This window comes from Meriones unguiculatus, chromosome 1 (genome assembly GCF_030254825.1).
Source record: "Meriones unguiculatus strain TT.TT164.6M chromosome 1, Bangor_MerUng_6.1, whole genome shotgun sequence".
Taxonomy (NCBI): domain Eukaryota; kingdom Metazoa; phylum Chordata; class Mammalia; order Rodentia; family Muridae; genus Meriones; species Meriones unguiculatus.
Window position 1 is genome coordinate 19,567,129 of NC_083349.1, and position 23,856 is coordinate 19,590,984.

The 23,856-nt window shown below is 49.1% G+C and overlaps 1 protein-coding gene across 3 annotated transcripts; it reads left to right on the forward strand.

Annotated features, from left to right (window-relative positions):
- The first annotated feature begins 11,731 nt into the window (after window positions 1-11,731).
- On the forward strand, window positions 11,732-19,621 carry Mrpl23 (mitochondrial ribosomal protein L23). Of its 3 annotated transcripts, none has more exons than XM_021633663.2 (5): window positions 11,732-11,884; window positions 14,141-14,263; window positions 15,212-15,294; window positions 16,193-16,266; window positions 19,398-19,621. In XM_021633663.2, exons 1-5 carry the CDS (start codon window positions 11,868-11,870, stop codon window positions 19,539-19,541), a joined length of 441 nt encoding a protein of 146 aa, XP_021489338.1. In that variant the 5' UTR covers window positions 11,732-11,867; the 3' UTR covers window positions 19,542-19,621. The 3 variants fall into 3 exon arrangements, with proteins under 3 accessions (XP_021489338.1, XP_060238928.1, XP_060238933.1); XM_060382945.1 differs by lacking the exon at window positions 11,732-11,884 and adding an exon at window positions 11,891-12,252; XM_060382950.1 differs by lacking the exon at window positions 11,732-11,884 and adding an exon at window positions 12,384-12,402.
- Window positions 19,622-23,856: the final 4,235 nt, after the last annotated feature.

Sequence of the window (23,856 nt, forward strand, 5' to 3'; positions counted from 1 at the left end):
TGGCAAATGTTCCAAATCAGAAGTCTGAGTGTGTCAGCAGGTAGGACTAGTGTCTGGGAGAGAGAGTCTCTAGAATCCCAAGTTTGAGACCAGCCAGAGTAACAAGACTAGCCTGGGCTACACAGCAGAAAACCAAAGGTTAGAGGCAAAAGGAAGAAGAAGGAGGAGGAGAAGAAGAAGAAGAAAGAACCCTGAACATCCACCCACGAAGGGCCAAAGAGCAGGTCAAGTCCGGGTTTTATTTTAGTCACAAAGAATTTGATACCACAGGAGCATCTGACCCACAGCTCTCAGTCACTAAGGAAAAGCTCAAAACGGGAATGGGAGAAGACAACATGCAAAAGGGGAATGCAGCAAGACCCTACCTCCACACAAGTTAAAGACATTTTATGTTTAAGGCAAAGTTTGGGCTGCATGTGGGTGAGCACTCACTTCCTATGTACAAGGCCCTGGGTTTGAGCCCCAGAAACTCAAAAAAAACAAAAAAACAAAAACAAAAACAAAAAAAAAAAACCAAAAAACCCAAAACCTAAACTAAACTAAAAAATTTATCATACGTGCTTAGACTTGCAGAGCACTTCGGAATTCAGATGAAGGGTCCCTGGAGCCCGGCAGGGGAGGGGACATGAGGGCCAGGGGGCCACACAGAGCCTAGGGGTGCATTCCTCACGTTCCTTGTCTTGCGCCAGCGCTGGACAGGCGGGTGGAGGCTTTTCCTGTTTAATTATGCCTTCTGTACATCTCAACAGTTAAACAGTTCAATAACTACTTTCTATGGAGGGAAGGACATCGCAAAAACTCTATCTTTATGTGCACAGGCAAACAGAACAAAAACTACAGTAACTAGGGAAACCTATAAATAAGCCCTATCTTTGTCCAGCCAGCAAAACCCGGAGCCCCCAGCTCAGGCAGGAACCACGCACGGATGCCTGCTTTTGCCATTACTGCTTTACCCGGGTCTGAAAACCCAAGACAATGCGAAAAGATGTTCAACGGAAATAAGATGTATAACTTCTGGAAAGGAGGAGACCAAAATACCACATTCTTGCGGCCCCTGGAGAGCTGGCGGAAGAGTTCTCAGGATGAATGAGGGGTTCAGGGAGCAGTCAGATGCAAAGGGTGTATTGTAAATCAATATATTTTATTATTTTCCACCAGCAACCAGCCAGAAGATACAGAAGAGTGAAAAAAAAAGTTTCCATTAAAAAAAAATCATAAAAACAACAGCCGCAATCAAAGGCATAAAAGTATTTAGACACGATCCTCTTGAGAACTGTCCTGGTCTACAGAAAGACAATTTCAAACTACTAAAACATGGTAAAATGAAACTTGAAGAAAAGATAAAAACAGAAAAAAAAATCATGCTTTTGCACAGAAAGCTTGTCTCTTAAATAACCTTTTTTTAAAAAAATTAGTGCATTGCTCTATGTCTTTAACAGATTTTCTTTTTCTTCTTTCTTTCTTTCTTTCTTTCTTTCTTTCTTTCTTTTTTTTTTGCCAAAATTACTTTTCATGTGATTGTCTGTTTGTTGGGGCTGGGTCTCATGTAGTCTAAGCTGGCCTTGAACTCATTATGCATCTGAGGCTGGCATTATGTAGCCAAGGATACCTCCATCTCCCAAGCACTGGGAGTATAGGTTTTAGTGCTACAGTGTTCAGAATCAACCAAAATTCTATCTAATAGGGCTTTCTTGAGGGTAAAGGCCAAGGGTGAGACAGCCTCTGGAGAGACAAATCTAAAACTCAGTACAGAAATACGCAGATGTGGGTAAGAAGGCACCAAGTCCAGCCTCCCAAGACGTGTACCCAGCACGCTGCAACTGCATGTCTCCTGTGACCCTCACAGCAAAGAGAGTGGATCCTGCCATCGCCCAGGTTCCAAGAGCAGCACACAGGCGCTCAGACCAGTTCCCACAGAGGCTCCAAACCACCCAGCTACCGAGTGACAAGCTTGGGAGGGACAGCCTGGCCATGCCTTCCATGCCCCCTGCTTTCCTAGACTGTAGCACCCATCCTTTCCCCAGTGTTTATCAGCATACAACACTGACTACATGAGCGTTTGATGGGAAACGGGGATGCACAGCCAAGCTGAGAAGGAGGGGGTCTATTTAACAGAGAAGGATGGGAAAATAAAATATGAATTTGGGAGGGGAAAAAAGAGAGAGAGAGAGAGAGAGAATGAGATTTTTGCTCCATGCCAGTGGCTAAAGGAAATTAGAAAGCTCAGCAGATGAAAGATGCTTAAAACTAAATTCAGGGTGGATGTGATCAAGATACATTGAATTCATGCTTTAAGTGTTCAAAGAGCAAATAAAATGGTGTTTAAAAATAAAATAAAAATTCAGAAGGACAGTAAACTCTGTTTTTGTGCTGAGAAACATATTTTCTTAGCTTGAACAACAAAACAGAATTGTGGGGGACAAAGAGGGTAGTAAATTCTACCTCTTGAAAGTTAATTTGTGGTTTTGAATCAGAGTCTCATGTAGCCCAGGCTGGGCTTGAACTCACTATGTAACTCAAGCTAGCCTTAAACTCACTATGCTGCACAATAGGACCTTGAAACATCTGTTTCTTCTGCCTCCACGGCCCAAGTGCAGGGAAACTTTAAATTTCTGTATGTCAAAACATTGTCCATCAAAAGGAAAAGTCATATTTCCACTCTGGCTAAAATGGAGTAGTAGAGACCGGATTTACCCAACTGCCTGCTGCAGCCAACAAAACAACAGAACAAAACAAAACAGACACAAAGCCACGGAACAATGGTGTCTAGGGCGCCGCACATCAGCTGGCAAAGACAATGACCCCTGTGCAACGGAAAGGTCTAGGGGCCTCTCACTGCCCAGCTCTCTTCCCTGAGAGAATTCCCAGGCCTCAGGCAGGAAGAGAGCAAGGTGGAGCCCCAGGATACTTGAGTGAAAGAGCTGAGCTGAGGGTCCCAGGGACTGAGGTAACTGTAGTTCAAGAGACAGATTCAGCGGGGGAGGGCAGTGCTGCAGAGTGAGAGAACCTGGGGTCCCTGCAGACACCCATCAGTTGGACAGCAAGCATGGCTGGGGCCAACACAAGCCTGGGAAACAATCCTGAGTTCTGCAGATTCCCATGCCCAGGAATGGTGGCTGTTCCCACCACCCAGGGCAGAGGGCTGCAGGCTCACAGGTCTTGGGTCTGGGAAGCCTTGCCCAAGTCTTAAGGACCTTTGGCCTGGAGCTGAACATTCTTCCAGACCTGCCTGTGAGAAATCATAAAAACAAGACCTGAAAGATCCAACTCCCCCGCTCTGCGCCCCCCGCCTCTGTGTGTGTGTTTTGAGATAGGGTTACAGTCTGCTTACTCGGTTTCTACAGTGCTGGAGATCAAACCCAGGCTTCTTGCGGGGCATGCAGTCTATCAACTACAAAGCTCAAAAATATTTATAGAAATGTGAAGATACTGGGCACTTGCTGAGGCAAAACTCAGGATGTCCGGGGTCCCGTAAAACCCATCAAGCAGAAACAAAGCAAGAAAGGTAACACATGAGGCAGGGGTCATCGGGCCAAAGCAAATGGGGTGAAGCTGAATGAGACCCCAAGGTACCCACTCAGAGAGACTGCAAAGGGCGCAGCTGGAAGGCCATGACAAAAAAAGGGGGGGGGGGTGAGACGAAGAGATGAATACAAGTTCAAATCAATGCACCGTGGAGCAGGGGCCATGGTGGAGGGTTAGTTGGGGGGGGGGGGGGTCATGAGACAAAACAAGCAGCTATGAAGGCTGTGAGCTGAAGATAGCCCTGAGCATACACCGGAGGTGAGGGCACTCAGGTAGCTTGTGTGCTCAGCCTGAGTAAGGCCCTGACTTCCAAATCTCTAGCAAAACAAAACCAAGTAATTGGTTTAAATATCCCAGGTAAAAAACAGGCTGCAACCATAGAGTCCTTGCCTAGTGTGCATGAAGCCCTGGGGTCAAACCCCAGGACCACAGAAATCCCCGTATTGCTGCTACATGGCTTTGATTCCTGGTCTATATGTGACAAATAAAACAAAAAACGGTTACTTTGTCTCAGAACAGCCCAAACTCATATTCCTGGGTGTGTTTTCCTCTCTTCTTTTTTTCTTTACCCTGTGCTTAAAGCCATTATTAAAAATGCCTTTTTAGAGACTAAAGAGATGGCTCAGTGTTTAAAAAGCACTTGCTGCTTTTTCAGAGGACATAGGTCTGATTTTCAGCGGCCACATAGCAGCTAACAAACATCTGTAATTTCTGCCCCTGGGGATCCAATGACTTCCTCTGACTTCTGCCGAAGTACTCACTTGGTGAACAGACACAAACAGGCACACATTCACACATATACAATAAAAATAAATAAATTTAAAAGAAAATTAAAATATCTTTTAATAGAAACAAATCTGTTTCATATTGGCAAAGAAATAAAGGAAGGGGAGAAAATCAAGCTTGTCAGGTTGAATTAAAAAAAAAAAAAAAGGCCTGCCTCCCCCCCCAAAATGTAGACACAAATGATTTAAAAGAAATAACAAAGTTTCAAACTATGCCAGCAGAAACTCACAGAACTGAAAGGAAGAACAAAGGGATCCCCAGCTGAGCCAGGCTGCAATGTGTCCAGGGTGCTATGACCAGGCTACCCCTTGAGGGGCTCAGGCAGGAGGATTGAGAGTGTGAGGTCAACTTGGATTATAGAGAGAGACTTTGTTTTAGGAAGAGACAGGGGTGAGCGACACAGGCTGGTGGTCTGATATTTTAGTGACTATTTCCCAGGAATGAACAGCAAAAGTGAGAAAGAAAAAATAAAATCAACAAGCCTAGGGTGGACCTGACTGTTCAACCACCCCAGCGGGACTTGACTGACAGTGCCGGGACATCTCCTCTGAGGCATACTCTGTCCGGTGTGTAGGAAACACTCATGCACACCGGCCTGAGTTCTAAGTCCTTTACATCAGCCTTAATAGGTTGAGAAGGATTCAAGCCCTATAAAGTATGTGCTTTGACCATAATGGAATTAAATTATAAATCAATAACAGAAAGATCCTTGGAAAATCCCCAAGTATTTGGAAACTCAATAACATACTTTTAAACAAGAAAAAACTCAACAAGGAAATTGGGGAGTGTTCTGAATAGGATGAAAATGAACACCCAGCGCTGAGGGCTAAGAAATGCTGCTCAGGAGGCACTGGGGGTTGGGGGGCGAAGGGGGGGGGCGCTTGTCACCGAAGGCCTGTGTGAGAAACTGAGAAAGGGCTTGACCCGAGGGTCTCGGCTCTCACATCTCAGAACACAGAAAAAGAAAAACAGTCAGACCAACGGAAGCAGGAGGAGGGAAATGGTCCAGCCGGGAAGTAGAAGCTGGGGATGGGATGGGATGGGGGTGGGGGTGGGGGTCAAAGACAAAAAAGCAATGGGAAAAACCAAGAAACCCCAAACCTGGTTCTTAGAGGAACCAGGTACAATTGATTAACCTCTGGCCAATGTGACTGGGATTGGTGAGAGGGAAGAGAGATTACCACCATCAGGAAAGAGGGAGGTGGCACCATTACAGCCTCTAAAGAAATATTTTTGAACAATTTTATATTAAGAGAACTGACAAGTTAACCAACTGGACACGTTTCTTGAGAAGCTCACACTGCCAGAGCTGCTGAGAATCCCGGGGAGTGCTCACACTACAGAAGACAGCTCAAGCCTTTCTGCCCAAACTCCCAGGCCTCGTGGCTTCTCCTCAAGATATGACCAAATATTTAAAGAAGTGATAATAGCCATTATATACATTTCTTAAAAGAATAAATAAAGAGGAGAGAGTACCTCCCAAGTGCGTGAGGCCAGAGTATCCCACACAAAATCAATGTCCTTATAAGAAACTAACAGTATGGACTACCTCCCCCACCCCCAAATAAAACTACAACTTTAGCCAGCAGAACCCAACTCTCCAGGAAAAGGCTGCTGCCTAGAGATCAACTGTGCTTCATCTCAGGAACTAATGAACAGTTACTGTAACACTGGAAAATCCAAGTGACCCATTGTATGAGGAACCCAACAAGGAAAAACACAAGCTGATCTCTTTTTGTCCTCTAGTTGTTTGAGACAGAATCCCTTGTAGCTCAGGCTGACCTTTAATAACCAGAGCCTCAAATGCCTGGTCCTCCTGCCTCTACCTCCCCAGTGTTGGGATTACAATTCACCTACCCCTACCCCACCCAGCCGACATGATCATCTCATTAACTACAGGAATGGTGTTAGCATGCATTCATGCCTGACTTCAGGGGGAAAACAGCAGCTCTCAGCAGTGAGGTGGAGAACTCAGCCCTTCCAGGAGGTCCAAGGCAGCCCTCATCCCTGCTGAGAACTAGCGTGGGGGGGGGATACCTGGGATAGCTGCTTTCCCCCACCCCCAGGCCCCTGCTGTGCCCTCTTACAGTCTCAGGCAATCTGGTCAGAAGCAGCTGCGGACATGAAGGGAAAATGGAAAGCTTTTTTTTTTTTTTTTTTAACAGATAACACAGGCATCTTCTCTGATAAAAAATCTATCAAAAAATTGAAAATATGGATTCGGTAAAGTTGCAAGAGACAAGATGGATACACAAGATCAAGCTTATTTTCCCAGAATGGTCTGGCCTTGACATCTTCAAGATGCCACTTTGCAGTGAAATAAAAATATAGCATGCTTAGTGACAGTTCTGACAGTGTGAGATACCAATGTATCGAAAAGAAGCAGAAAACCAGAACTGAAAGAACATCCTTGAATAAATGGGGCTGCTCAGAGCTCATGTTGATAAGCACCCCAGTTCTCCCTGAATTTGTAAAAATTAACTGGTGATTGTAAAATTTAAACCGATGGTGAAACCTGCTGAGTCTGAGATAAAATTGTTCTTGTCGGACCTAAACAACTTGAGAGCGGGGAAGCAATAAAGACCGCCTGGCTGGCTGGCGGAGATAACTGCTTTCTCAGGCACATTCTGAAGGCCCACCAGAGATTCCTTCTCATTCCACACCCCCTCTGGCTCTGCACGTATGCACAGATTTCTGCAACAAAGTTTATCTTTAACATTCTTTAAGCCTGCAGCAATGCCTACAAGACACTCTGGACAGAACACACATCCCTCCGGAGGTACCTCCACCAAGGAGCTGGCGCCAAAGCCGCCCCTGGCTCTTCAAGATTGACCGGTGAACTTTGTTCCCAGGGAACTTACGTAAATGTCTCCCTTTTTCTGCTCTTAAAAACTTCCCGTTGGCCCAACTTTTCAATACGTGTGTACTTTACAGTGGCACCGGGGTTTCCTTACAATGCTCTCGAACATCAGATTCCCCCATAAACATCATCACCGGTGATGGTTTTGTGGACAGAATCTAGCAGATGGCCCCAAACAGCACAAACATCCTTGAACAAGAACAATAAAATCAAAAAGCCCACGTTCTGAGAACTAAAACTCTAAACAGGGTGGCATGGGTATAAAACACTGAAATAGATCAAAGGAACAAGATGGCCCAGAGATGAGCACAACAGGACTTTTGAGAAAAACATGTTTTATTACGTGTACTTATTTATTTTGTGTAGAGGATATGCGTGCCACAGTGCTTATGTAGAGGTCAGAGGCCAATCCTTAGGAATTGGCTCTCTCCATGTGGGTTCTGGGAATCCAATTCGGGTAGTTAGCTCTCATAGCAAGCGCCTTTACCCACTGAGCTGTCATGGAGTTTTGACACGAGGTGCAAAGGCAACTGAGCGCAAAACTGCCTCTTTGAGAAACTTGGCTAGAACAACGGAATACCCAAATACAAAAGAAAAAAAAAGTAAAATAAAAGAATAATAACAGAGCTTATAACCCATACAGCATGTAAAATCTATTCAAAAAGGAATAGTAGGAACAGAACTCAAGGGAAAATCTTTGCGGTTTGGGGTCATTCAGAGGTTTATTAGGCACAACACTAAAAGCATATTCTCTAGAACAAATTGACAAATTGAAATTCATCGTCATTATTATTACTACTAATTTGGCTCTTTACATGGTCATTACAGGGAGGCTGAGAAGAAAAGCTGGGTACCGAGAGAGAAAATCTCTGCATAGCATCAGCTTCTTTAGGTCTAATCCAAGATCCCTAAAGAACCTCAAAACTCTGAGATTAGAAAGCAAACAGCTGCCATGCAAGAGTGGCACACACCTTTAATCTCAGCACTGGGGAGTCGGAGGCAGGCAGATCTCTGAGTTCAAGGCCAGCCTATTCTACAAAGTGAGTTCCAGGACTCACTCTGACTACACAGAGAAACCCTGTCTCAGAAAAACAAAACAAAGAAAGCAAACATCCCAAATGGAAAATGTTAGGCCAGGATGTGAAGAGGCAAGCCATGAAGAGGCACATGGAAAAAGTTGATCAGCAGATATGCTGCTGGCATCGTGTGAAGTGGGGACCCACTAGCATTAGGCACCGCAAGGCAGGCTGAAATGAAAAGGCCACTGAGGCCAGCCCAGCATGATGGCTCACACTTATAATCTCAGCACTGTGAAAACAGGGTAGAATGACTTTGGAGAGTTTGAGGATAGCCTGATCTTAGTGGTACTCCTGTCTCAAAAAAGCCAAAAGAGCCAGGTATGGTGGCATCTGGCGCGATTTTAATTTGATGCACTCTAGTAGGAAGGCAGAGGCAAGATCCGGGTCATCCATGGATAGGTAGATCCTTTCTCAAAAGAAAAAAAGAAATAAACAAGCCAAAAGAAGGACTAGAGATGTAGCTCAGTTGGTACAATGTTGCTTGGTGTGTCCACCATGTTTGGTGCCCAGCACTGATTAACCCAGCATGGTAGTACACACTTGTCAACTAGCACTTGCAAGGTGGAGGCAAGAGGATTAAGAATTAAAGGTCATCTCCGCCATATAGTGAGCTAAAGGACATGAGGTTCTGTCTCTAAATAAATATTATGAGAGAGAGAGGAAGAGGAGAAAGGCAAGGTGGCAGAGGCTGGGGAGGACAGACCATCAAAGCAAACACTAACTGACTCTATAGCAACCTGAGAGATGAATCTCAGCAGAAGCACACTGTGAAAAGAGTCAGATAGGACAGTCCATACCCCACAAGTTCATTTACATGACATGTCAAAAATGGAAGGGAATGAGCTGGGGTGGTGCACGCCTTTAATCCCAGCACTTGGAGGCAGAGGCAGGCAGATCTCTGAGTTTGAGGCCAGCCTGGTCCACAGAGCAGGTTTCAGGACAGCCAGGACTATACAGAGTAAATACGGCCTGTCAGTTACACATTATGAAAGCCACCTTCAAAATAAAAGACTAATGACAAATTGAAAAAGAGGGGTGTGTGTGTGTGTGTGTGTGTGTCAGGGTTTCTTATAGTTCAGGCTGGCTTCTAACTCAGCATGTAGCTGAGGACGGCCTCATACATCTAATCCTCTTGCCTCCTCGTCTCAACTGCTGGGATTACAGGTGTGTCCCCACACTCTTATTTTATCCAGTGTTGGAAGATGTGGCTTGCTCAGAGGCCACAACCACCACATATGAGCCAGAATGGAACTCAGCTTGGTGTGGGGAGGACCAGGTGTCTCCCCAGCCTGTAGTCCTTCTCTATGCTGTCCATCTTGCAGTCCCAGAGTCACCTGACACTCAACCAGAGACTTCCAAGCAGAAGAGAACTGTGGAACCCTGGTGGCACAGGTTTGGGGTAGACACTTAAAGTGGCAATAATGTTCCCTTTTACAATGTGTCCTAGTATCGGTTGCTCATCACCCCCCCTCCCCCAGGCCCTTTCTTTTCTCAGCCGTGAGGACCCCAGCTCCCAGGGCCCTGTGGCATCTCTCCACCCAGCACATTCTTCGTTCCCAGCCCTCCCTTCTCCTGACCTTTGGGGAGTCTTTTCTCCCTGGGTTATAAATACCATATGTGGCATGTAAGGTTGCCTCATATTGAATGCTTTCTTCCCAGGGGTATCTCAGAAGCACCTCGTTTTAGATCAGGCCAGCAAGATAGCTCAGTTTGGGTACAGCTGCTTGCTTCCAAGCCTGATGAATCTAAGTTCAATCTCCCAGACCTACGTGGCATACCAAGTCTCTTTCCTAGCGGCATGGCCAGCTTTGAACTCCATTTTGGATTACAACCCTGAGCCCACCAAACTGGCAGCTTAAAATATGGCTACCAACAATGCTTAATAAAAAAATATGAACCCTGAACTTTTCTGGTCCTCATGTTCCCTCTTTTAGCCAGTGGCCTCTTGGAAGAGGTGTGGAATGGGTAGTGTACAGGGCTGAGCGACAAGAGAAGGGAGAGGAAGCAGGAGAGAACCCTGGAAGTTTGACCTGGAGAGGTAGAGAGAGGAACCTCGGAACTCAGGCTAGATTAAGACTGTCTGCTGCTGGGCCATAACCATATTCAGTATGTGTCACAACACAGAAGGCTTGGACACGGGCAGGGATCTGCGTCCACTACTCATCTCAATTCCTTCATCCTAGGTGAACTCAGTGGTCATTTTGATCATTAAACGGGCAAGGAGACACTCTGGATGCTTCTCCTAGAGTCACCACTATGGTCTCTTATAATGTGCCTGATACCTCCATCCACACCTCCTTCCCTGAGCCCCAAAAGACAACCATGTTGCTATGCGATAAAGTCAGAAAGCTACAGGGCTTGAGGTAACTAGAAACCAGCAGAGAGAATCTGTGGGGAAAGTGTGGCCAGCAAGCAGGAGAGAGCTGTAGTACTACCACCAAGTGAAGGAGAAGAGGTCTGGACAGGGTCTCTTAGGGCCAGGCTAGAGGGTCCCTGGCCCGCAGGGCAGAGGACTGTGGAAAGAAAGGCACTGGGAGGCTAGTGGCCTCTTGAAGGAGGTGTGGTCAGGGGCTCCTGGGACAGGGAGTATTCAGAGCTGCTGGGCTGCAAACGTGGCTGGACAGCCAAGAAAGGGAGGGAAGGAGAAAGGAGGGGGTCCTGGGAGTCTAGCCTGGAAGGGAAAACGACCTAGTCTGGGTTGGAGAGAGGCCTTAGACCTCAGAAAGAAGGTCCAGCCCACCCCACCCTTCCCCATCTCTGCTGCTCAAGGGATCATTGGCTAGGCTGTGACTGAATTGTTGAGGAGAGCTAGGGTCCAATGCAGGATGAGGCATGGGTGTAGCCTCTTGGTGTGCTTATGGGGGAAAGGGGGACAAAAAGCTGGCTGAGCATAGAGGGAGGCAGTGTGGATGGCTGCGTGTGCGGCTAGGCTGTGGGATACATGGTGGGGGCTGGACAGCCAGGCCTTGGCGAGTCTTATGGGGTGGATTGGTCCAGGCCAGAAAAAGGGAGTGGGAAGAAAAGTCACCTACAACAAGGGAACAGAGTAGAATCTCAGAATAGATTTGGGGGTACAGGGATAACAGTACTTGGTGGAGCCATGCAATGTTGGGGTGGGGGAAGCAAGATTGTAGATGCCCTTTGTAGAATCCACCAGCCAGTAGTGCAGAAGTGGGGGTCTGCTCAAGGATGGGGAAGCGCGCGCGTGTGAGTGTGTGTGTGTGTGTTGGGGGGGTACTTAGGAGGTACACTGAACACTGAGTGGTATTCAGGATTCTGTGCAGCATATAAGTGGGGGTCGGGCAAAAGGGTACAGTGTGCACGCAGGCTTTTTGCGGGGCCCAGTGAGGGGCGGGGTTGTGCCTTGTGTGCAAGGCTGAGAGGCGGGGTGCACTGTGCCGGGGGCGGTGCACAGGCGGCTTGCGGTGGACGAGTGGGGGAGGGGCTTTGCGGTTCTGGGGCGGGGGTGGGGTGGGGATTTGCGGGAAACCGAACTTGCGGGGCGCTGCGGTGCGGGGAGAGGGTAGCGCGGCCTCCGGAAGCGAGGGGGCGCTGTGCCAGCGCGGGCGCTGTGCGGGGCGGGCGTCGCTCCTTCCTGCGCGGGAGGTGCGGCTGCAATGGCGCGGAATGTGTTGTGAGTAACCTCGTCGCCCGGCCGTGCGGGCTGTACAGCCCAGGTCGGGTGGGTGCGGGGCCCGGGCGGTTCCTGGGACCGGAAGCTGGAATCGCTCGCACGCAGCGGGTTTCCCGCAGGGGTCCACGGGGCAGGCCCGCCTCGGCGTGGTGTCTTGGCTGTCAATCACAGCCAGCAGTTCGGGTCCGCTTTGGCAGACAGCCAGAGCTGGGCTGGGATTGGCTGGTGCCTTCAGCACCCCTGGCCCAAGCCCCCAAAAGTTGCTACATTCACAGGTCGCCACGTGGCCAGCAGAGCTGGCCTCCCACAGTCTTAAGCAGGAAACACGTGTTTGGTGAACACGTGACCCACTGGATGGGAGGCCCCAGGTTGAGCATTAATGAGGTTTTGGGGGTTTCTCATGGAGATGGAATTTGGGGGACCCTGCACATACCTGGGGAGCGGACTGTAGGCGTTGCCTGGTGATTTCCTTCTGCAGACTGGCTGCGAGGGACCAGGAACCTCAGCATCAGGGCAGGGTGAGGCAGGGCCAGCCTGGTTCAGACAACCGTGTTCACCCTCTGGCTTTGTAAGGAGCTGGTGGGACTTATGTGTGAGTGGGTGGAGGACAAGGTGAGATCAGGAATTAGCCCTGAGCTGCTGGGGGACAAGGCCCAGACAGCCTACCAGTGGGGAGACTAGAGCCAAGAGTACCACTTGCTGTTTGGGGTGCTTGTGGAAAAAAATAGTAGAAAGGAAGTTAGGAGAACCCTTAAAAGGCCAGGCCTCAGAAGAGCAGGGAGAGTCCTGGGACCAAGAGGAGGCTGCAGGTTTTCAGAGGGGAGTCTTCAAGCTTGGGATGTGCCTGGCAGTTTGTGGGGAGACTTTGTGTGCAAGGGCAGATCTAGCGAGAACAGAAATCTGTAAAGAGTCCACGTGACTCCCATATGGTATCAGGGCCTCTGCCCTCCTATCCTAATCCTGAAGATTCAGAGACCAGTATGTTCAGTGAACACTGCTCCCCCTTTCTACCATTAAGGAAGATCTCCCCAATTTTGTTCTTGTACTGCACCACAGTTGGGCCCTACTGATAAGGTGAAGCCCCTTTCGTACCACAGTTGTCCTGTACTTTTAGTAAATCAGGGTTCCCTATCCCCCTTCAGAACGCTTCTTTCAAGGTCTCTCCCTGTCCCCCCTAAGCTGCCTGTTCTTGTAGGTAGAGAGGGGAGGCTCTGCCAGGGCATTGGTAGCAATCTCTAGGCCATTGGTCTGCCAACAATATATGGATTTGAACACTAGGTAGGCTCTTGAGCCACTGAGTTTGACAAACATTTAGCCGTGGGGCCTGCCTCTTAGTCTCCCACCATGCTACCTACATGGTCATCTGAAACCCAGATACCTGCTTCTCAGCCCTGAAACTCCCCTAGTGTGGTCAGCCTGGTGCTTCCAACGTGGTGCTCCCTGGACTTGGATAGCTAATATATACTTCTCCAAAATTAAGTCAGCATGAAACTCAAGTCTATCATAGGGCTAGGTGTTCCCAGGTCTGGCCCACATGCCCATGCCTAGATGGTCCTGTGTGCCCACCCTCCACCTGGGCACCAGCTACTGTGCACCTCTAGTAATTCCATAGACCCTGAGTTTCTCCCCCACTTCGGTGCCTGGTAAGATAGGCACAGAAGTATACAAGACCACCAGGCAGATAGTCTGCTTATTCTACAGGTCTGATAATGGTGGGAAACAGTGGCTACCCCAAATCCTGCTTGTTTGGGTAGTTTTAGTAGTCCAGTGATATGTTGCCAGCTTGGGGCATTGTGTTGAAAACACTGTCTTTGCCAGCCCCTAGCCTGTGAGCCTCCCTCTCAAGGAGCAAGGGTTCTTCTGTGCTGTGGAGAGTGAATCAGCTGGCCGTGGAAACACCTAAGAGCAGGAGTTGGTAGGCCTTTGGAGGAGGTGTTACCTCCAAGTCGAGTGCTACCACTGCCCTGATTATGAGGTCCTCCCTTCCTTGTTCTCTTACGGTTTTACAAGCTGGGACCATTATTCTGCTACCATGCTACACCGTAAGCCTCAGCTTCTGTTTTTTTTGTTTTTGTTTTTGTTTTGTTTTGTTTTCGTTTCCCTTTTGTCCTGCGACAACTGTCCCATTCCCAGCCTGCCTTGACCCTGCTGGGTGTGAGTGGGCACTTGAGCCTGCAGCACTGTGTGTGTGTGTGTGTGTGTGTGTGTGTGTGTGTGTGTGTGTAAAACCCTAATCCCTTAATTTCTCCTGGGCAGGTACCCTCTCTATCAGTTGGGCGGCCCACAGCTCCGTGTATTTCGAACAAACTTCTTCATTCAGCTGGTGCGGCCTGGTACTGCCCAGCCTGAAGATACTGTGCAATTCCGGATCCCCATGGAGTAAGTAAGCCCCAAAGGAATTCAGGGGCTGGGGAGTGGCCTCCGGTATGTGGGTCCTGTCCTGTTTTTTTTAGCTTAGCTCCTGAGGGCCAGGCTTTTCCTGTGGTGGAAAGACCTGGGGCCACTTTGCTTGCTCAGCGCATGGTGGAGGGGCCTGGTGTTTGCAGAGCTTCAGGCAGCCAGGGAGCAAGCGTGCTCTTGGCTGGCTTCCTGGCTCGCCCTCCACCTGGGGAAAGCTTAACAAAAAGCCTGAGATTTGTTGAATTCTTGCCTCCATCCTTTTCCCAGGAAAGGAGTCCCCGGAGGCTGGGTTGAAGCATGCTGAGATTTGCAGAGCTTCTAGAATGTTAGCCCTGAGTTCCTCACCTCATCCTGCTCAGTTCAGTGTGTCACTTTTTAAGGAAGGTGCAGTGCAACCCCAACTTCTGGTGCTGCTCTGAGTCCTAAAAGCCTCGGGGACCAGCTCAGCTGGAGCAGAAGGGTCCGGGGTCAGGGGCAGATACCTGTAGAAGCTGGGGTAAGGTCTCTTCAGCCTTATAGGCATACACAGGAGCTTATGGTGGCTGAAAGCTAGCATGGGCTTCATCTGCCAAAGCCTAGAGGACCCTCTCTAACAAGTGTCTCATAGACCACAGTAGCAAATCTTTAGTCGCAGATAGGAGCACAGCCTAGGTACCAGCCTGATACCCTACATTTTTCTGGGGTGAGCCTAGCTGCCTTCTGGTGATGATCAAAGACCCAGGTGCAGAGGACCAAGTAAACCATTCTAATGGAGCCCAAATCTCATGCCCTAACTTGTCCTGTTGTCTGGAAAGGACAGCCCTGCGGCCCAGCCCCACCTGGCCGCAGCTGCTCCTGGACTTTCACCCTTATCTTTGGGTAGGTTATCTGCCTCTCTGTCTTTTATCTAGGCTTAGCTCAGACTTGTTTTCTTTCTGTCTCATCCAGGATGACCAGAGTGGACCTACGGAATTACCTTGAGCAAATTTACAATGTTCCCGTGGCTGCTGTGCGCACACGGGTACAGCATGGTGAGTTCCTGTGTTGGTGGCTTGCCTCCAGGATGTAGCCTTTTGCCTACTTCATGTTGTCTCCACCCTCCATGAGGGGAAACAGAGGCATGAGGGGCTTAGGTAACTTGCCAGACTCACATGGACCCCTTGGTAGAAGTCTGCTCCCATCCCCTTGTAGCTCACTGAAGCTGTGACCCTGAAATGTCCTCTGCTCCATTTTAGCTGTGACCCTGAAATGTCCTCTGCTCCATTTTAGCTGTGACCCTGAAATGTCCTCTGCTCCATTTTAGCTATGACCCTGAAATGTCCTCTGCTCCTTTGAACCACTTCCTTAGCCTGGACTTGTTGCTAGTAGGCCTTCATAGCCTCCTCCTGTCATAGACCCTGATGTGGCCCATCAGTGGCAGAGCCAGTACCCAGGGCTGGCTGCCAGAGCTGCCCTCCTAGACAATGCCCTTCCCAGAGAATCTACATTTTGCCAGAGAGCAAAGAGGTTCCTTTCATTCTTTTAAAATCTTTTGCTGTCGTCTCTATTGTCAAAAACTTTTATATTGGTTTTCAGAGACAGGGTTTCTCTGTGTATTTCCTGGCTATCCTGGAACTCATTCTGTAGACCAAGCTGGCCTCAAACTCAGAGAACCCTCTGCCTTTGCCTCCTGGGTGCTGGGATTAAAAGTGTGTGCCTCTACGAGCTGGCTCAAAGACTATTTTTACACAGTAAATGGAGGAACTGCTCTCTGCTGGGAGATCTGTCTGCAGTCCCTCCTGGAGCTCAGTTTACCCTTCAAATGCCCGCTACCACCACCACACACACACACCTCCAGATGATATCTTGTGCCTCGCTGGGAAAATGGTTTCTAGCCTGTGGGGCTGATAAGAGACCAGACATTAAGCAGGGTCTGCTGTCCCCTCACAGGCTCCAACAGGAGGAGGGACCACAAGAATGTCAGAATCAAGAAGCCAGACTACAAAGTGGCCTACGTGCAGCTGGTGAGTGATAATAGCCCTGTTTCTGCTCATTTTCACATCTGCGTCCCCGGGGCTGTTTGTGCAGTGTACTCCACCCAGACCTGGAGACCTGGGGAGGGGAGGAGTCCAGGTCAGAGTGCAGCTCAGCAGAGCAGAGCACCTCTGCCGAGCTCAGGAAGTCCATTCCTGATTTTGTGTTAAAGGCCCATGTCTTGTCCTCATGTTTGGTGAACACAGAAATCAGAGGATGAATGTGCAAAGCCACAGCTCTGTGAGAACCTGGCCTTGGACAGATCCCGGGCCTGATGGAGAGTTTATGTTCCCCTTGGAACCCCATGCAATGAAGAGGTTGAGATCTCTGGGGCGCATGAGCGCTGCCATTCCTCTGTTAATCTAATCATGACGGTGATTATGTGAGTACAGGCACCAAAGCCACTTCACTTCATTCTTGCTTGGGGTCCACAGAGAGGAATCCTAGCCTGGGCCTTTATTCACTGAGATACAGACTTGCCAGGAGAGAGCCACATTCCGGACCCGCTGGCATTGAGACCAGATTTTAAACCACCCAGTGCTCTTCGGTCTCAGTCTCCGGACAGAAACTACTTTGGCCTCTGGGAATCTTGCAAGCAAGACTCCCCTAGGCTGGGTCCATTAACTAGGCCCCTAGTGCTTGAACCTCACAGGGGGGCTTCCTTCAATTTCTCCAGTTTCAGTGTCAACAGTCCTCCAGGGAGCCCAAGCCTCCATAGCTGGCCACTAGATGGCAGTCATGCTATTGAGAATGGGCTCCTCCCACCCGCTAGGGCTGGATGGCTGTTTATTCAAAGACCCTGTGAGGGACACAGCTTTGCTGAAAAAAGAGCCACAGTTGTTCTAAACTTAGCCTAATATTTGCTGTGCATAAAATCAACCAATGAAGGTGGGAAAAGAAGGCTTGGGCCCTCTGAAGGCTTGTGTGTGTGAATGTGTGAGTCTCTGTCACCCATCTTTCTCTGTCAAGGCCTGCGGGGCCACATCCATATGCTGGCCTTTGCCACAAGTCACTTCAGAGACAGCTATGGTTACAAGTGGCTTTTGAGACATCTGAGCCCCTACGTTCTCCCGTTCCCCAGCCCCACCACACTCATGAAAGCTGGACTCAGTGGTTCTTAGATCTGGCAAATGCAGCTGCCACCAGACGTGTCTACCTTCCTCTGTGAAATCATGATAAATGGGGACCCATCGTGCCCCCACTGGGCCAGGTTTCTCAGCCAGAATTAAAATTTGTAACGCACCCCCTTCCCAGCTCCAGCCCAGAAATGGTTTGTGTTTGGCTGTATCCGCAAAGACTGTCTTTGTCTTCTACCATGTCCTGTGGGGAGTGAGGGGCTTCTGGTAACTGCATTGTGAGGCTCAGGAAGGGGCAACCAGAGAAAGAGAGAGACAGTTCATTGTGAGTGTGGAAGGGGAAAGGCGGGTCCCACACGCTGGGCGTCCACATTTTTCTTCTGACAACCTGATAAACATCTTTTTGGTCGGTGGGGAGGGAGCCTTAGCAAGCTCTCAGTCCCCACATAACAAAAAGAGCATTGACCATGTTTACACAGAATGGTGTTTGACTGAGTGGTGCACACAGGCCATGAGCCCTCAGCTCCAGAATAAATGCTGCGGGCAGGCACAGTCCAGCCCAACAATGGCCCTCGGGGCCCTAGGATTACTGGCGTCAGGAGTCAGGACTGGCTTCTCCACTTTTCCCCCTGGCCTTTCTTTCTTTCCCGCCTTGGGCCCCTCAAAACCGGCTCTCCCTCCTTGGAGATGGGTGGGTACATTTTTTTTAAAGTATGAAGTAATTATCTCTAGAGATAGCCCTCAAAGAAGTCATGCTGGTACCCATAGATGGTGATGCGGGTCCCTTAGGGGTTGCATCTGCTTCTGCTCTTTCCCAACACCACCCCCATTGCACAGGCTACAGGCTGTCTTTTGTCTCTGGGCCTTAGGCTGTCATTTTGGCTTTCATCTGCCACCAAAGCCAGCAGTCAGTTCTAGATGGGCAGTCAGCTCTGCTTATTAGCTGCTGCCTCCCCATTTTGTTTTTGAAATGTGGTCTCCTGCAGCCCAGACTATCCTTGAACTCCTTGTGAAGCCAAGGATGACTTTGAATTTCTGATCCCTCTTGCCTCCAACTCCCCAGTGCTAAGATTATAGGCTCAAACAACACCAAGTTCCTGTGGATCAGACCCTGGGCCTCATGTGTGCTAGGCAAGAACTCTACCAACTGAGCTACATGCCCAGCCCCAAAACAAGAGTCTTTGAGGGCCTCTGACTGAACTTACTGAAGTCCCAGGTTCAGAATTCTCTATTTGTCCACCTAGGAGACATGAGGTAACAGCAGAAGGGGTCTCTACTCCAAGGTGGGCTCTTTTGTACCCCTTCCCTCTTACATCTCTTGTCTTGGGGATGGTAGCAAAGGCTGCAAGTGAGCCTCCCAGCCCTGTATGTGCTTAGGGCCTTGTAGAGCTGGCTTTCTTCCCCCTCCCAGGGCCTTCACTGGTGCCGGTCCACGTGCTTGGGGCCCCAGGCTGGGACGTGGCCATGCTGACACACTCTGAACTTCTAGTGAAAGACGTAAAAGCAGTTAATTTGCAAAGCCGAGCTTGATTTATAGACTGCTGCGTATGTAGGTTTCTGTGTATGTTGTGTGCATTTTATTTGCCAAGTTCGGAGCCTGGAGGAGGGCGGCCTTTAATGTGGCTGAAGGCCTTTAGATATTTTGGATGGAAAAAGTTTTAGCATGGCACCAGACGTCATTTGTGTCCTGTTTTTCTGCTCCTAGTTCCTGCCCCCAGTTCCACCCGCTGCCGCCTAGTAAATGGGCCTTTGCTGGACTGCTTTTAACGAGCCCCGGACTGGTGCAGACCCCTGTAAAGAGATAATGTCCATGAAAAGGTCCATTGTCCTGGTAATAGCCTGCTGCTGATAGATAAAGGTTGGAGGGCTGGCCTGTAAGGTGTTTGTTTTCCCAGCAGGAACCCTGCCTAGAGACACTGGCGGCTCATCATCCTGTTGTTTGTCATCCAGGGTCCAGGATTGCTAGCAACTAAGCATTGAGGCCCCGAGTGTGAGAGGAAGGCAAGCTTTAAGCTCTCAACTAAGCCCCTGTTTCTCTTCCCCAGGCCCATGGGCAGACCTTCACCTTCCCAGATCTTTTTCCAGAGAAAAAGCCCAGTCCTGCAGACCCTCTGGAAGAGGAGCTACAGCAGCAGAGGCAGAGCAGCGACCCACGGTGCCCTGGTATCCCTTCCTGGTTTGGCCTATGACCTGTGACAGCAGGGATCACAGACCTAGTGCACACAGTGGTTCTGACAAGCCCCAATAAAAATCCTTTGCGGAGAAAGAACTGGGAGACAGTCTGCCTTCTGTAGTGGGTACAGCTCTGGGTCTCTGACACCTGTGCTGTAGAAGACTTGGCTGTGGGTAGAGTCTGAGGCCGTTTAGCATTCTAGGGCACAGAGACAGCAGTGTAAACATTTGTACCTGACAGGATAGCTCAAGGTGACACAGCAGAGGCCTGATGCCAGGCAGGCGGGTAAGCCCCCGGAAACAGTCCCAGATTGCAGTCCTCATTGTGGGGATGGGGACGGGCTGGGAGGGAATCGCCTGTCCAGACAGGTTTTGGTGTGATACAATAGCAGGAAGGACCAGAGAGGGATGGTGAGCAGGAAGGATGTTGAAGGGCATGAGGGAAATCAGAGGCAGATCTGCAGGCTCCAGGGACTCTGTCATTGCAGGGAGATAGCCAGGCCACCATGACCAGAGGCTATGGGTGATGAGACATGAAAGAGCCCCTCGGAGCCAGTGTGACTATGGGGATGGAGGTTCACAGAGATTACAAGGAGCAAAGGCCCAGCAGGGTTGATTGCCAGATAAAGATAATTACCTTGAAGCCTGGAGATCTGAGTTTGATCCCCAGAATTGACGTAAAATGGATGGACAGAGCAGAGTTCACGAAATTTTCCTCTGATTTCAACACACATGCCCACCCAAACCCGCCATGCATACACAGACAAGAATTTTAAAGATTTTAGAGGAGCGAAGTCCTTTAGTTAGGTTGATTAGAATCATGAGGATGTGTGTCAATTATTTTTCAGCATTGATGCTTGACATTTTGTGTGTGTGTGTGTGTGTGTGTGTGGTGGTGGTGGTAGTTTGGTTTTTGTTTTTTGACACAAAGTTTCTCTGTGTAGCTTTGGCTGTTCTAGAACTCACTCTGTAAACCAGTTTGGCCTCATACTCAAAGATCTGCCTGTCTCTGCCTCTTAAGTGCTGAGATTCAAAGTATGCACAACTGTTCTCAGCCTGAGTTCATGTTTGTGACTGTGTCTGTATATGACTCTGTCAAGGTGTCAGGGAGTCTGCCATTTTACTGACTGACTATATTGTTCTGTAAATGAAGTATCTCTGACTATGTCCAGTATTATGTGTGTTGCTATATCTGATTGCTGATTGTACAGCTGTGTCTCAGTGTATGTGTGTGATCCTGAGAATATGATTGTGGGATTTTCTTTTCTTTCTTTCTTTTTTTTTTTTTTTTTTTGTCTTTTTGGTTTTTGAGAGAAGGTTTCTCTGTGTAGCCCTGGCTGTCCTGAAACAAACTCTGTAGACCAGGCTAGCCTCGAACTCACAGAGATCCGCCTACCTCTGCTGGGAGTAAAGACATGCACCACCACTGCCCGGCTGAGACTATCACTGTGTTTTATTACACGTTTCAGTATATGTCCGAATACGTGTCTGTGATTGTATGTGTCAGTGTGTGTATGTGTATCTGTGACTGTCTTGAGTATGTGACTTTGTGTATCAGTGTGAGTGTCAAACTGTAAATGTGTATGTATCTCAGTATGTGTGTTTATGACTGTCTTGAATATGTGACTTTGTGTATCAGTGTGAGTGTCAAACTGTAAATGTGTATGTATCTCAGTATGTGTGTTTATGACTGTCTTGAGTATGTGACTTTGTGTGTTAGTGTGTGTGTTTGTAGTGGTATGTCAAACTATGTGCCAGTGTGTATGAGTGACTATCTCAGTCACATAGGAGACAGTGACTGTCTCAGTATATGTGTTTGAATGTGTCTGTGACTGTCACTGTCTTAAGTATGTCAGTGTGTGGGGGGGGGGGACCATCTCAGTTTTTGTGCGTCTGGGTGTGCAATTGTGCCTCAGTGTGTATGTGCATGTGTCTTTTTAAGTGTGTGTGGTTGTGATTATGACTGTTTCCGTGTTTCTGATTATAAGTGTGCCTTTATGTGAAATTTAATTCTAAGGAGGAAGTTTGCTTAGAGATTTGGGTCATGGTATTACCAGGGATAGCCTAGTCTCACCACTCATTTGTCCTTGTGGTATCTTGCCCCTGTCTCTGGGTGTCTGCCTGCCTGGATTTGAAATCCATGCGCTGCAACATGGCTCTGCTGTGGCCTGTGGGTTCCGAGCAGGGCCTGGGGGCCCCTGAGATGGAATCAGTGCTCAGCCCCACCCCCACTGGAGCGCAAAGGCAGCCTGGAAGGGTGGGGGGTGCTGTCGGAGGCTGAAGGCCAGCAAAAGCACCCTTCAAGTGTTGATTTAGAGGATGGGGAAGGTCAGGAAGTGGGCAGGAGAACTGTATTTTCCTTAGAGAAATAATTCATGGGGCCCCGGGCACAGAGGACCCTCAGTGTTGGGGGAGGAGGAATCCCATTTTTCACGCCGCCTGCACAAGGGACTGCTCACAACCTCCACAGGCACAGGCAGCCCTGAGGGCCAAGGTCACCCTTCATCATGTCCTGCTGGCTGCCACAGTCCCCCACCAGCTTTGCCCCTGTCACACACACCCCTACCACCCCCACCATGGCCCTCACAGGCTCAGGCCACAGCCTACTCTTCGAGCCAGGGAAGGAGGCAGGGGCCTCCAGTTCCTGGTGCCTGCTTCCCCCATATCCTGGAAGCTCTCTGGGTAGGGGATCTGTGGTGCCCTGGATGCAGTAGTTATTTCAGTCTACAGTCAAGTCATATAATAAGGCAGCCTTGGTGGACAAATGGCCATAGACATGGAGACAGAGTCACCTGCCTCCTTGTTGCGAGAACTGTCTGCCATCTCTACTTGGCTCACATAAGCCCACTAACTCCAGGGGAGCTGTGTAAGGAACAGTCTCAACGGGGACCCTTCTGTGCTCCTGTAAGCCCACAGGCTGAGTCCCAAAGCATATGATAATGATAGGGTGACAGAAGGCAGGGGTGAGCTACTACCGCAGGCTCATGTGCAAATGTACACACACACACACACACACACACACACACACACACACACACACACATGCACATCTTGCTAGCCACAGAGAGTAACCCACTTTTGATCCCAGTCTGGCTGGTAGAGCTTGAGATGATCGATCGCCTGCCCCAGTCCCTCAAGGAATGCTGAAGCTTCCCTATCCCCCTCTATTTTCTCTGGCCTGCGAGGCTTATCACTGAGGTGTGCTTATTGCCTGGCTGATTGAAACTATTAGAAAAGCCCAGCCCTGCTCACCACACCACGGATGTGCACTGAGAAGCCCATAGAGCACCTGGGAAGGGGCGCTCTAGACGGCAGGACATGGGCTGCCTACAACCTCAGGCACACACTGTTCTCTGAGAGGAGCAGGCTAGGCGTCCCCTCTCCAACCCACACAACCTGCAGGTCCCCCTTCTCATCTGAAGTGACAGGAGGGAAAGGACTAACCAGGTTCATTTCTGTTCCCTAGTAAGGACTCCAGGGGCTGGTTTCTTTCTTTTTCTTTTTCCTTTCTTTCTTTCTTTCCCTCCCTTCCTCCCCCTCTCTTCCTCCTTCCTTCCTTCCCTCCTCTCTCTCTCTCTTTCTTCTTTCTTTCTTTCTTTCTTTCTTTCTTTCTTTCTTTCTTTCTTTCTTTCTTTCTTTCTTTCTTTCTTTCTTTCTTTCTTTCTTTTTTTTTTTTTCAAGACAGGGTTTCTCTGGGTAGTCCTGGCTGTCCTGGACTTGATTTGTAGACCAGGCTGGCCACAAACTCACAGAGATCTGCCTGCTTCTTCCTCTCTAAATGCTAGGATTACAGGTGTGTGCCACCACACCCGGCTCAGGCTGCCTTTTACTTTAAACTACATTGGTTGGGCTAGAGAAATGGCTCAGCAAGTAAGAGCACACACTGCTCTTGTAGAAGACATGGGTTTGGTTCCCACCAGCCATGTCAGAAGTCTCACTCCAGCTCCAGGGTGAGCCCATGCCTCTGAGTTATGCGAGGATTCATTCGTGCACCTTCCCCACACAGAGATGCACACGTAGACACATATTAAAACTCTTTAGAATAAAGTAAAATTACATTTGCTTATTTATTGTACGTGAAGGGGTGTGGAGATCAAAGGGCACATTTCAGGAGTCCATTCTCTACTTCTAGGGCATCAAACTGAGCTCAGCAGGTGTGGTGGCAGGTGGCTTCGCCTCTGAAGCCACCTTTTCCCCAGCCCCGTCATTTCTGACTTTCAAACAGATTTACGGAGGTATGCTTTGTAGATTGTACTTCAGTGTGTGGGATAGTGGCTTTCAGTGCCTTCCCCACCTGCCTCTTATCCTCCTTAGCCACAGGCACCTGCATCT